We start from the raw sequence: 14,696 nt of genomic DNA, 5'->3' as shown, positions 1-14,696 counted from the left end.
ATTAATAAATAAATCTGGAATAAAAAGCTACTATCAGTAACTATTGGATTGTCATAAAAACCCAACTAGTTCATTAATGTCCTTTTAGGAATGACCTGGCCTAACCTATATATGACTCGAGATTCAGATTAATGTAGCTGACTTTTGACTGCCTGTTGAGCTGACCTAGCCAGCCACTCATTTAAGAGCAATTATGGATGGGTAATAAATGCTGGTCTTGCTAGCACTGTCAAATTCAATATAAATTCCATCACATTATGATGATTCATTAGTCCCTTGAAATATCTATTTTGTATGCATTCACAAGATTACTGAAAATTAGATTTACCCAGTCTACAAGATTAAAGTATATGTTGCATTAATAAAGAAGGGTTGTAAACATATTGGTGCATATTCAAAAAAAAATGAACATTTACATGTCTATTGAATGTACAGGCTTTCTCAATGAAACAAACCGGTTATTTTATTCCAGTCAAAGGAATAACATTGCTGGATAAATAAAGGAAATGTACTTACCTATTGGTTAAAGGCACAGGTCCAGACATTTGGCTTATGGGCGGCACGGTAGCATGGTGGTTAGCATAAATGCTTCACAGCTCCAGGGTCCCAGGTTTGATTCCCGGCTGGGTCACTGTCTGTGCGGAGTCTGCACGTCCTCCCCGTGTGTGCGTGGGTTTCCTCCGGGTGCTCCGGTTTCCTCCCACAGTCCAAAGATGTGCGGGTTAGGTGGATTGGCCATGCTAAATTGCCCGTAGTGTCCTAATAGTAAGGTTAAGGGGGGGAGTTGTTGGGTTACGGGTATAGGGGTGGATACGTGGGTTTGAGTGGGGTGATCATTGCTCGGCACAACATCGAGGGCCGAAGAGCCTGTACTATGCTGTACTGTTCTATGTTCTATGTTATCCAGTTTTTAGCGCATGGGAAGCAAAGGGTTCATTCCCTGTATCTTAATGATGAAACTAGTTTCCAGACATTGAACCTCAGATTTCAGTATAATGGATCCTGTAAAGCATCACAGCAAATGAGTGAAGAGTCGTGGAAGATTTGGTTGCTCTTTGTGTAGCAGCAGCCCTGAGCTAAGTGGGTCCAGAATTCAGGCCCAGGACGCGGCTGGGAATCGGGTTGAGTCAATTGAAACATCAGAGCAGGCAAGTTTGTATTACAACTTACAAATTTTCTAAGTGCCACATCTTTTCCATTTAGATGAGAATGAATGCTCCAATCCAGTTTCTTGTGGATCTGCAACCTGTTACAACACACTTGGCAGCTACAAATGTGCCTGCCCTTCTGGCTATAACTTTGACGAGTTTGCCAGTAGTTGTCATGATGTGAATGAATGTTCATCCTACAAGAATCCATGCTCATATGGCTGCTCAAACACAGAAGGAGGCTATCTCTGTGGCTGCCCACCTGGATATTACAGAGTAGGACAAGGGTAAGACCACAGCTACTACATGCATTGTTAACCAGAACCGGTAATATATGAAGCAGGTGGAACTGGAAAAGTTGTTTTCCATCTGTTTTTTTGTTTGTTTATATTTTGTTTTCTATCAAACTCAATGGATGGAACCCTTCCATCCTTGAAATCAGCTGCCGCTGGAGACAAATGCAGGTTCTGACTGCAGTGGTGACAGCTGTCTTAACAATGTAGAGATCTTCCTGGACACAGCAAATAAGAAACCCTCCACTGGGAGTGCCATCCAATTGGACAATGGCCTGACCAGGGAACCAGCAAGCCAATGTAAGCACCCAGAGCGATATCCTGCCAGCAGCCTGAAGAGTTGGGCACTGCTGAGCAGGCAGGAAAGCATGAGAATGCATCAGAGTGGAAGGGCAAGGATATCTGCATCTCCTGAACCCTACAGAGCAGATGGTTCACTGCATTACAGGGCCCGCGGTATCTAGTATTCCTCAGAACATTATCGATGATGGCCTGTTCCTGTCATATGACTTTTCCACTCGCAGCACACCCTCATGCTGCTACCCGGTGTGACCATTGAGCCTCTTCCTTCCCATCCCAAACCCCCTCTCCTCACGCCAGCCTTCCCTTAATGAGTTCCTTCTCTCAGACACCCAAGAATTATGGCCCCCCCAATCAGAGGAGCCGCAGAAGGAAGGAAATCAACAGCAAAGCTCCCATGAAGAGGCCCTGTCACTTGATTTGATACTCGCAGCCAGCAGTTCAGACACTGGAACTGCACATATCATGGAGGTTAGAGTACAGTCGGGGTCAGAAGCCGGTGAGTTATCCAGGCAAGAGTGGTGCGCAGCTAGTGCAGGGATAAAGGATTGTTCATGTGCCAGCTCACAGAAGGATAGCGTTGCAGATGAGAGCTGCTACAAAGGACTCAGGTGAAGACCTCCATGTGACAGTATTCAGAAGGACATACGCATAGGCGCGCATACTAAAATACTGGGTTCATCAATAAGCCTGCCAGACTGCCTCCTGTAACTCTCAAGGAACATGGAAGAGTACGGCTGCAAGTTGGTGGAGGGGATGGTGGAGCTTGTCCCCTCCACAGTTTCTGTTCCATGTCCCCAGCAACTTAAAGACCCAGAGGCACAGCCCCTGCTGCAGCCTTTGTGTGGACAGGTCACCTATTCCTCTACCCCAGTCACAGCCCACCCCTCCCCAGTAAGGGTGTAACTCTGGCAATTCGAGAGGAGCTCACTGCAACGCCTCCAAAATGCAGAGTACTTCCAGTCACTCTTTAATTAAAAGAATGTTCAAAATATTTACTTTACCTATAATTAGGGTGCCTGGTCCTTTGGTAATGCTAGTGCAGGGCCAATGTTTTATTTTGAGTGAACAGTGAACTCATTGTCTGCACATTCATTGCCCAAATTTGGGGTCCTAGCATCAGATCAGAAAGTTGAACAACATGACACCAGGATGGTGCTAAATCAATGTCTCCTGGCTCGCTCAAGTAATGCACTGGGTACAACCTTCCCTCAAATTATGCCGCACAAGATGTGGCTGACAGTGAAGGCCACACATCAGAAGCAGTGTAAGGCCCTGTAGTGATGTTGCAAAAAGCAAACCTGCGACCATACTGGTAATCATCCAACGAGTACATGAACTCTTTATTTTCCCTCCCAAAATGATTCACCTCGTGCTCCCCTATACTGAATTAAATTTGCTATTTATCTCCCCACTCTGAAAATCTGTTTATGTTTGGTGCAGTCTTTTGCCCCAATATTTGTTTGTGTATTTATGCCATAAATCAAATTCTTCATAACTGGGGAATCATGATATTGAAATTTAGTGAAGAGGTCTGTATGAGCCGACAGAATAGAAACATATTCATGTGGTTCTGAAATAATTTATTTCTTTATATGGAATCTAAGTTGGTAGACACTTGCCAGACGTACACTGTTCATTTTTTATGAGAAAAATCAAAGTGCAATGTCACATTTATTTTGTACGTTTAAGAGATTTACGTAGATTTAGCAATTTCAAATACAAACTTCAACCAACTTCCTTTTCTCTGCCTCATTCTTTTAGCCCAAAGCACTGTACTATTCCTAATATGTCTTAAAAACAGAAACCTGTACTTCTGCTGACAGTAATATGCAGGACCCAGAAATCTATGACTGTTCCAACAGACTACTGGTATAAAATCAGCAGGAGTCTATTGGAACAGACGCAAACTTGGCCAAGACCCAGATGCACCAATTCCTGGCCATAACCACAACAGTTTGATTTATATAGCATTTTTTACATAGAAAAGCTTCAAAGAAGCATAATCAAAAAAATGGGTACAGATCCAAAAAAGGAGATATTAAAAGGGCTGACCATGAGCATGGTCACAGCGTTGAGTTTCAAGGAGGGGTATAAAATAAAGAGAGGGAGTTGCAGGATGCAGAGGAGTTTAGGGAGGAAATCCCAATGTCCGGAGCCAAAGTTACAGATTGAATTAACCCAATTGACCAACATTTTGCCAAATATCAACCTGAAAATGTTAATGTGTGCTGTAAATATATTGGAGCTGTTTAAATATTACAATAAGGCTGTGCTGCCAGTTCCCACTGCATGAATCGCATGTAGTTTACCTGCAACTCAAAAGTGAGTTTACTAACATTTGTTACAAGCAACATGAAGACCCAGGCATTAGCAACTGACACTACTCGCATGGGTCTTAGACAATACCAGGGGACAGATACAGAGCAAAAGGAAGAGAGTGAAGTGTGAGAGAAAAAGAAACAGAAATAGCATAACAAATACTGTTGAAAGAAATGAATGTTTATAACTAACTGAAGTATAGGACCCAATTTTGACTCTTTACAAGTGGATAGGTTTTGAATCAGTTAAAATTTAATGCATAATGGCAGTTCTGATTTTAAATTCCATACATTGTTTTGATTTCTAATCTTCTTTATAATTTACTCCATAGCCATTGTGTCTCTGGCATGGGATTCAATAAAGGCCAATATCTGCCTTTTGGTGGAGATCCTGATGATGAAAATCTTTTATCACATGAAACTTGCTATGAATGTAAAATTAATGGCTACTCCAAGAATGGTGGCAGAAAGAGAAGAAGTGCCAATAGTACAGAGCCTGAACAGGTAACTATTTCATTTGTAAATAAACTGAACAGTAACATTTTTTGTCTTCATATAAAATAATTAAATTCGAATTAAGGATTTAGAGATTCTGGGCGGGATTTAACAAAATGGGAACAAAGTCCCACAGTGAGCGCTCGCCGGAACTCCTCAGTGTAGTGAGAGAAAATGATGCCATTTTTAAATGGACTCCTGATCTCTGGAGCCCCAAAGCAACCCCTAACCTCCCCCCAAGCCTTAACGCACTGTGGGGGGCTAGCACTGCCAGTGTGCAAGTTCCCAGGTATCACCAGGGTACAACCCTGCCCAAACGGCATGCAGAGGAGTTTAGGGTGACCTGGTGACCTCCAATCCCCTGGGAAACCCCCATGAGTCCCGTTCTGTCCGTTCCCCATTTGTGGAGACCAGTACTGAACAGTGCTCGCTCAAGGTCTCCGAGGCGAAGGGCGTAGATCCCAATGCCCCAAGTACCTCGGGAAACTGCATATTTAAAATGAGACTAGCTGTCTGCACAAATGGGGACCAGATGGAACGGCATTTGTGGGGGTCTCCAAGGGGATCAGAGGCTCCCAGTTGCATGCCCTTTGAGCAGGGTGGTGCTCTGGCAGTGATGGTGCCGCCCTGACAGTACCAGCCTGGCACTTTCAAGGTGCCCAGGTGACTGCCAGGTTGGCACTGCCAAGGTGCCAAGATGGTATATTGTGAGCGTGTGCGATTGGGCCAGGGTTGCCTGGCATGTGTGTTGGGGGGGGTTCCTATATTGCCTTTGGATTGGGTGGGGGGGGGGGGGGGGGGGGGATCGTTTTGGGGGCCTCGGAAATCGGGACGGCATTTAAAATTGGCGGCCCAATCTCTCGCTACATTGGGGTGTTCTGGCGAGAGGAGCTCCCCACTGTACAAAGCGGGGCTATTTGTGGCCTTGGCTGTGTGTTCCCTATTCAGAACCCTTATTCAAAGCGGGACGTGTTGAATAGCCATGTGTTTCTTGGCACTGCTAGCGCCGGGAAACATGCGGCTAAACTTGCTTGCTGGGGGACTTTGTTTCCTTTTGGGAAAATTTCGCCCTAAGTGTCGTTAGATAGGGGTGGGGAACTTGCTGGCAAAGCCGGCAGGAAACTCCCAGCAAAATCCCCCACAAATGAAACTTAGAAATCAATGCAGCCCAGGTCACTTGGTGATAAAGGAAATGAAAAATGTACACTAATGGATCCATCAAAATAAAGGGATTTCATGTCCAGAGAGCATTCAAACATTGATTCTCTTTGCAGCCTATTTGAGGCATCCCAGTGACACAAATGAACCATTCTAATATGCACTAATTACTAATGCTCTCTTGCTATTTATTTTGATGCTAGGATCAACAGATTAGTTTGGCTAGCCTGGATATGGACAGCCCAGTCAAAATGAATCTAACTATCTCAGAGCTGCACCACAAGAATCATATTTTAGAATTTGTGCCAGCTATTGAACCACTCTACAATCACGTTCGCTATGTTATCTCCTACGGAAATGACAACAACTACTTTCGTATCCACCAAAAGGATGGTTTGAGCTACCTGCATTTGACCAAGAGGAGGCCTCTGGAAGGTACTTACACACTGGAAATCACCAGTATTCCTCTGTATAAGAAAAAAACACTGCAGAAACTGGAAGATAAAAAAGACAATGACTACCTCATCGGTGAGCTGGGAGAAGCGCTCAAAATGAGACTACAGATCCAGCTTCATTAAACTATCTGAGACTTGCATTGCTTCTATTCAAAATTATTCCTTTAATTATCTCCAAAAATATGTCCACTTTCAAAAAGCTTTCACAGGTCAAGGGCTGTGATTCTACGTTATGGACATCGTATCTTCATGTTCTCGCCAAGACTGCGTGGCCCTTCTTTCCATAAATGGGTTTCTCCACACTGCCATGTTAACAGTATTCCATATAACCTCAGTCATGGTTGCTGTATATTTAATATCACCTCAATCGCCTCAGTCAGTGAGCTCATATTTTACATGAGAGTGTGTGTGCGGTGTGCGTGAATGTAAATGGCTTCTAATAATGTAGACCCATAGCAACATAATGAGCCATTTCTCTGGATTACAGATAATATTATGTAACTGTTCATATCATATTAATATCAATATGCAATGCTAAGTCAGACTGTACTGTATACGATAGGGCATTCTCAGAGGAACCATTTCAATCACCACAAATCCTTCCCTTTCAAGTGGTGCAATATTTGATAGATAACTGGTACCAGAGCCCAGAACAAAATGGGTTATATTTTTTCACCTGCATGTTTAAAGACAGCAGCAAATGTGTACTTTCATGGTGCTTGTACAGAAAACTGGTGCTAATGATATTTATTCTATCAGGGTCAGCGTACTGTACAACCAAAACTAGATCTCATCAGCAAGTAACTGGCATTGGAATCTCTGTTTCAGTACATCATGATTTGTGCAGCATTTTACATCGTTTTATATTTCCATTTGTATTTCATGTATAAAAGATAATGTGTGCACATTGAATGCCTGCTAGTTGCTAACTCGAAGATTGTAATGTCTTCTTTTTATATACTGTACAAATGTGTTCTATATCAGGGGTATATTGGTCAACAATTGGTTCTTGTGAAAATACAAGAAAACAAATCTGAGTTTGTAAAAGTTAGTACCTCCCTGTTTGTAACAGCACGGAAATGAGCCTAATTTTAATACATATCTGTTTTGTCTAAAGACACATTTGCATTGAAGATTTCTTAGCACAAAATGGCATTTTATTTAGAAGGGAGAAGAAAGATTTGTATAAAATTCTAAAAACAAGAACTGAAAAAGGAACATTTTGTTATGGGATGCTTCATCCTGTAGATTTGAGAGTATCAGTATGCCAACAACTTTTCTTACAATAAAGCTTATTATTTTGGGTTATATAGATTTTAAGTGACTAAATGTGTTACTTGTAAGCACGTGTAGGTTTAAAACAGGAGCAATGTATATACTTGCTCATCGAGAGCACCAAATAATAAATGTGGCATGTGCAACCAACTGCATTTGTCGAGCTTGTGCATGCAAGTAGAATATTACCATCGTCTCACTGTGGAGGGTGACCAGAGACTAGTGACATTGCCCTTTAAGAATATTGTGTCCTCACCAGTAAGCTGCTTCTACCCCCTTCCTATGGTTTAAAAAGCCCTATTCTGGCGTGCATTTATGGTTCTTTTTATTGGCAGTAAACCTCTGCTGTCTCCCACACAATTGGCAGTCTTTGACAACCACTTTTTTGTTTGTAGAGAAAAAAATTCAAATCTTTCCGTAAAGTCCCATGGTTATACAGCGGAAGTACTCAAAATCTTACACATTATTCTCCTTTCTTTTATGTGGTTTTTGGTTTGTAGAGTTTTCACACAGCTTTCACGAGTGCCCTGTTTAACCGAGGCCCGCTGTGCCCTGCAGCAGTAAGATAAACTCATTTTGACTTCCACCACATGGTTGCTAGCTAATGCAAGCTCATGGACCTGAACAGCTACCAAATCATCTGTCGACCTTATCTTCCGCCATCACCAGACTGTTCTAAAACATAAAACTTTCTAAAGTTTCAATGCAAATTAGATGAACATTCAATTCGTAGTAAGATGTTCCTGGTTACACAAGAACATAGCTTTGATTCAGTGAACATGGGACAGCTTGTACACTCACGTGTCAGATAGGAAACAATGGATAGGAAATGCTTGCTTGATGATGCCAACCAGATCCATCAGCCAAGTTCCATTCCACATCATCATGTACAACCAAGGGAAGAATTATTAGTATGAATTCCACAGATAATCTCCCCTTGCATCAATCAAAATTCTTCCAAGATATTCAGTTGCCTTACTGAAATCCTAACTCCTGTACTGTCACCTCTGTCCAGGCAAGTGTCCAGAGGGTCCAGGTAAACACGCATATAGTTGCGCTTCAAAGTATGGTAATGATCCAACTTCAACACCAGTAATTACCGGTACATGGGCCAAGTAAAGGAACTGATTCACTGACACTAATGTTCAATTTATAAAAGAAGAAAGTAAGTTGTTGATTATGGAATTATCTGTGAGAGAAATGTTATGAAAATTTGTCCAAACATATAGTTAATTTCATTAAGCTGGCTCTGTACAACCATACTGGAGGTAAGTCTCAATCAGGTTTTATGTTACTACAGTAAGGGGCTGTAGTTTCTTTCAAATTGCTCAGGAAAACGGGAAATTTCCAGAGACAAACAAACTTCGCCAAAAGTGGCTTCAACTCCAGAAGTTTCATTTAGTACCACTAGTACAGTGGCCAAGATTGTGCTGACTCGATATCTATCACATTTGATGAGCACAATGTGTGGTCTACTTTGCAATAGGGAGTTTTTAGTGACATTATTGTCAACTTTGTTGTTTGTGGCTGTCACATTTTCATGCAGTTTCAATTAATTTGCGAACAGTGATTTTTTTAAAAATCTGAAATATTTTTCCCAATAAGTCATTGTACCATCCAGGCTCCATAATCTCTTAATTGCCTCAGGCGTTCTATTCATGCAACCACCCACAGGCTTTCTGGTCAACTTCCAAGGACAGATTAAAAATAAGTCTTCTGTTCAAGGGAAGAATCTACTTCCTCCAGCAAAGGCAGCAAAATAGATGGATTGCGCAGAAAGACGTTTTGTACACAGAAAACAGTCCACATGTTATGTTTTTTACCCATGCACAGTTGTACTTACCCAGTCAAACTTTGCAAAATATGCACACAAACTGTACAGCCGAGTTGACTACTTAAGTTCCATCTATAGAAAAGAATCAGGTTGAGAGTTTATATAAATAATCTTACAGATTACTAAGCTACTTCAGCAGTTTTCCATAGATGCCCCAGGAAGGAACTAAATGTCCTGCTCAGAATATTGTTCTCCACCACTTAATGTGCAAAGGATCTTGGATTGTCCTCTGCAGCGTCAGATGAACTTGATTGAGCTATTCATTTGCTAAATAATGCTTTTGTTAGCTGTATAACCGTGATTATCTCCTGTTACTTACTCACTCCCTAAAGTCTAAGGAAGACCTGCTGTACAGCTGGCTGAGCATCTAGAACTGTAGACATCATCAAACATTTTGTTCTCAGGTGAAACCATCCAATATTCCAGAACTATCTCAAGGGCAAGGATAACCGTAGCCAGCACATCTCTACAACTGACTACTTCTTTAAACTAGTACTTCTCCATCATCATTTATTTTCTGATTTCTAACCTTCCATTCCTTTCGAAGGTTCTTGGAAAAGTCATTTCCTTGTGAATCAGCTCCATCTCTCATAATATCCTTTTGGCTCTCCCCAGAAACAAGCTATTCCCTTCTCACAACTTCATAATTGCCTTTATCAAAGTTATGATTGGCATCCTCTGTGTTGTGACAATGGTGCTGCATCTTTCCTAATCTTCTCTGTAGCATTTGTCATGGTTTACCAACCCATCCACCTCAGCACTAAGCTCCATTGGAGACCACTTGCATGATTCTACCCTTAGACATTCAAACATAGCCAGCACATGTTTAGCAATTACTTCTATTTCCCTCCCTATCAAAGATATAGCTATTCAGGGCAGCATGGTGGCGCAGTGGGTTAGCCCTGTAGCCTCACGGCGCCGAGGTCCCAGATTCGATGCTGCCTCTGAGTCACTGTCCATGTGGAGTTTGCACATTCTCCCGTGTTTGCGTGGGTTTCGCCCCTACAACCCAAAGATGTGCAGGCTAAGTGGATTGGCTACGCTAAATCGCCCCTTAATTGGAAAAAATTATTTGGGTACTCTAAATTTTAAAAAAAGATATAGCTATTTTCATCTATATGGAACATCTTGATGGCATTACCTTTGGAGTCAGCTACTCACCATATCCTAAAAACAGCCAGTTCCCTCTTTTCACCACTTCCCTTCAGCTTCCCATTATTGTGACATTGTTTATCGACATCCAGTCTTGGTGAGTCTTTCTCAACATAAAGACCAAAGCCATTGGGCAAGAAATTGGACTTGCTAGTTCCCTTTTATTGAAGGACTGAAAAAGTGTTTGTGGTGCATGTGCACGCTTGACATGAAGCATGTTGGATGCCTTGTTAGTGCAAGTGTTAACGTGTACACTATACATTCACCGCAGATGCAGAAGGCAAGTAAATCATAACATCAATCAGTGCTATGACATTACTTGACTATAGCTCTGCCATTTTGGAGCTTAGCACTCCAGCCAACACAACTAACATGGAGGACTCGCTACCAGTTCTGTTTAAAGTGAGCATCAACTATTTACAGGTTAGCTACTGGTTGATTTCTTTTGATTGTTTCTATAATTTTGGTACGTTCCATATGAATGGAAACTTTTAAATGTCTACAGGCAGTCATATGGAAAATGTTGAAGGACATTTTGCTAAGATTCTGCATAAATTAGTGATTCCTAGATATGGGTACATGAATACGGTTTCCTCTTGGAATTGAGTCTGACCTGGAAAATGAGGAGAGATTACATAGAGCAGGACAAGTTTCTGGAAGAGGGCGGAGAAGTGGGGTTGAAGGGGGAAAGAGGTCTCTCATCAGGATCCTATGTTCACTGATCTATTCACCTAGCTAAACCTCAGGGAGGACCTCACTACGGTGGTCCTCACTGAAATCCTCCATCTGCTGCAACCACAACTGAAGCCTCAAATCAGGGCAAGGACTGCGAGAATGAAGGTGACAATGGTGATGAACTTTTTTGCATCTGGTGATTTCTGCTCTCAAGATATTAGCAACACATTGCAGTTACCATTGCGTAAGGGAGGTCACTCGGGCACTTAATTCAAAGAGAGCTACCTTAATTTCATTTTCTCTTGCCAGAGGCAAGGAGATAAAGTGAGCGCAAATGTTTGCTAGGATGCTTTGCCGACAACCTGGTCTGAACTCTGCTTCATACTCCCTTAACATCTAGCTGATGTGTGATCACATGCAGTGAATGATGTAGATTAATTCCCAGTATCCTGGCAGAAGGCAAAATCTTCATTCGTCCACTGTACCAGCTGCATTTCAACCGCCACAGCAAACCATATGGTGGGTTACAGGGTAAATAGGGTTATCCGTTGACAATAAGGTTCATGATTTCAATTCACAACCAATGCAAATGTATGCAGCCTCCATACAATGAGAACCATGCTACCACATAATAACAATTTCAATCATGGACATTGCTGGAAGATCCCTTAGCTGTTCAGATACATGTGTGCCAACAGTTGTCGTGGTACTCTGCATGCTGCACAACCATGTCATAATAAGGAGCCTTTTTTTGCTACCAAGTAGAGGAGGGAGAGATGTAGGGAGAGCAACAACAACTGAGATCAAGGCCTGGATTTTTTAAGAGTTGAGCCAAGTTGGGATGCTGTTAAAAATGGCAAGTGGGGCTGGACTGCAGAATTCCAGGCCCCATTCCTGTTTCTGGCAATTTTCACCATTTTGACATGCCCTCACACTCACCTATCTTCCACCACAAACTATATTCCCTTCAAGCTGGAAGGCCTCAGATTGGTCCTCTAACTTGGAGAGCCTGCTCACATTTTTTTATTTGGAAGGCAAAGCTGTGTCTGAGTTAATTAAAGGGCAAATCAGAGCAAGTGACTGATTTCCCTCTGCAGGCCGGTTCAATATCTAGAAATACTCTCTACCTCTGTCTTCCACTACAGAGGGAAACTCCCCTTCCCCATAAAACATGTTGGAAATTGAAATACCATAAAAAGTAAGTAAACCATCATCTGAAGAGAGAAAGGCAGGTTGATGCTTTGAATATGAACCCTTCTGCCATAGAACCTATATCAGAATCATTGAGGATCACCCATGTTTTTTCCAAATTCCCATGGTCAATGTTGATGGCTAAAGAGCAAGAATGGCATGCACAGGATATCATTTTAGCATTTATGGGTCACATTCCTCTCCGTGACATTTATGATAAATAAATGGCCATAATTGTATAATATTCATCACTTTGATGTTGCGCTTTCTAAATCAAAATGTGTCTTAACCCGTACTATAAGACTCAGTTTAAGGTTACACTATACACCAAAAGTTCCAAGATCTTAACTTGGCAGTGACCGACAAGTGCTAGGCAGATGCAGGCCTGTTATCTGTAGTTCCGGTCTTGTAGTCCTCTGTTAGTTATCAATCAGGTTCTCTTCTGATTCTGGTCTTCCTTCTGTCAGTAGTGTGGATGATCTTCGTCGGCCGGTGGAAGTCACCGTTGTTGGTTACTGCTGCTCAAGAGAAAGAATGATTCCGTGCAGTAACTTGTATGCTGTTTGAATTTCGTGACTCTTTTGGTGGGCGGTCTCTGGGTCATTTGTCAATCAATTGATCAGGGCTCGATCAGTCTGATCGATCAAGTCCAATCAGGGGCTGTCACATCAGTTTTGGGGTGGGCACTCAGTGGCCATGCTTGAAGGTTTTCAATGCATGTAAGCTTTCCAAATAAGGAAGTCAGGTGCCGCTGTGGTAAACAAGTGTGCTTAACAGGACAGTTCTATTGACCCTGTTGGTGGCCTGGAAATGGCCTTTTGCTTATGTTATTGGCATCAACCTGTGAAATTGTTTGAAGTCTGTAAAGCCTTTTTCTGCCTTTGTTTGATGTACCCTGCAACCTGGTTGTCTATGCCTTTTCCCAGCATCCCTTGCTGGACGCCATTTTAGGTGGCCACATTGATGTGTTTTTAACCCAGTTAAAGTGGAGCTCATAGAAAAATGTTACACAATCATATAACATCGTTATTATGAACAGTATGAAAGCAGTTTCACCCCGAGGAAATAAGCCTGATATTTGTCAAAATAATCATTAAAATGTTACTTTGTGGTAGCGACTCCCTAACTAATCCATGCTTAGATATGTCTTCAGTAACATACTCATGGTTTATCAAGTTACAGGAATTGCCAAACGTTTACTTATTTATCCCATGTCCTGTAATAACAGTACCCTGTTCAGAAGTTTCATTCAAAGGGGCAGGAAATCTGGCTTTTTCATGCATCCGAGTGTGGCTATTTCTAGACAATACGTATGTTATATTTGGGCACTTTGATTTTGACTGCACTGTCACTACCATTATGCTAGCAACAAAGGAGTGAAGGTTGAATGCCAAAAGATGAATATTTAAATCTTCCTTCGCCAACAGGCAACCACATTGTGATGGAAAACAGAAAATCAACACAGAATATTTTTTTCCCAGACATTTGTTTCAATTGCAATGCCACGTATTGAAAACAAAATTTACTGCTTTTGAGCAATGTATTCATTGGCATGATTTGATGTATCAATTCCTCTGAAGTTGCTGCCACCTAAAGATTATGTACCTGCCAAAAGCTGAGCTGATAAATTCAGGGACATGACTTGCACCAGGGTGATATTCACATGACTTTAAAGCTAATTACAATCTACCTTTTGATGCAGCAGAGTAGACCATAGACATGTTGGTTGTTCTTTATTTTATAGCATTACTGTATATTTCGCCTTCTTACAGTTCGGAAGTATCGATTAAGGTTATTATTTATTGTCACATGGGAAGTATCCAAGTGGACACCCCACATGAAATAGAAGCTCGATTCACTAAGGATGCAGTCACAGACTGGATAGCAGTCGCATTGTGTTAAATGTTATTTTGGGCAGGATTCTCCAGCCATGTCACGTGTTTCTCTGCCCAGATGTATTTTGAATATGCTTTCCATTTAGATAATAATTTGCCTTTCTATTTTTTCAGCCAAAATGGATAACCTCACAATTATCTGCTACTTATCTCCCACCTATTTATTATCCTCTGCAAATTCTTTCTATGTTCCACTCTGTCCCTGCTTGCAGATCATCTACATAGATTGCAAATAGTTGAGGTCCAAGGGCTGACCCCTACGGCACCCCACAACTTACAGTTCATCAGCCAGAGAAGGACCCATTTACCCTGACCCTCTGCTTTCTATCAGTCAGCCAATCCTCAATCCAATCTAGTACTCTACAGCCTGTGATCTCACCTTCTGGATCAGTCTTTTATACAAAGAGAACAAAGAAAATTACAGCACAGGAACAGGCCCTTCGGCCCTCCCAGCCTGCGCCGATCCAGATCCATTATCTAAACCTGTTGCCTATTTTCCAAGGT

The 14,696-nt window shown here is 41.9% G+C and overlaps 1 protein-coding gene across 1 annotated transcript in view; it reads left to right on the top strand.

The window, feature by feature from the left end:
* The window catches only part of LOC119970306 (fibrillin-2), a 433,007-nt gene extending 425,412 nt beyond the window's left edge, over positions 1-7,595 (top strand). The window contains exons 63-65 of the mRNA XM_038804706.1: positions 1,204-1,435; positions 4,395-4,566; positions 5,919-7,595. Coding sequence (XP_038660634.1) covers positions 1,204-1,435; positions 4,395-4,566; positions 5,919-6,293 — 779 coding nt within the window. The 3' untranslated portion in view covers positions 6,294-7,595. The remainder of the gene's footprint in view (positions 1-1,203; positions 1,436-4,394; positions 4,567-5,918) is intronic.
* The last annotated feature ends 7,101 nt before the right edge of the window (positions 7,596-14,696 follow it).

This window comes from Scyliorhinus canicula, chromosome 8 (assembly GCF_902713615.1).
Source record: "Scyliorhinus canicula chromosome 8, sScyCan1.1, whole genome shotgun sequence".
Lineage (NCBI taxonomy): Eukaryota > Metazoa > Chordata > Chondrichthyes > Carcharhiniformes > Scyliorhinidae > Scyliorhinus > Scyliorhinus canicula.
Note: the sequence above shows the minus strand (reverse complement) of the source record. Positions and strands in the feature narration are given on the sequence as shown.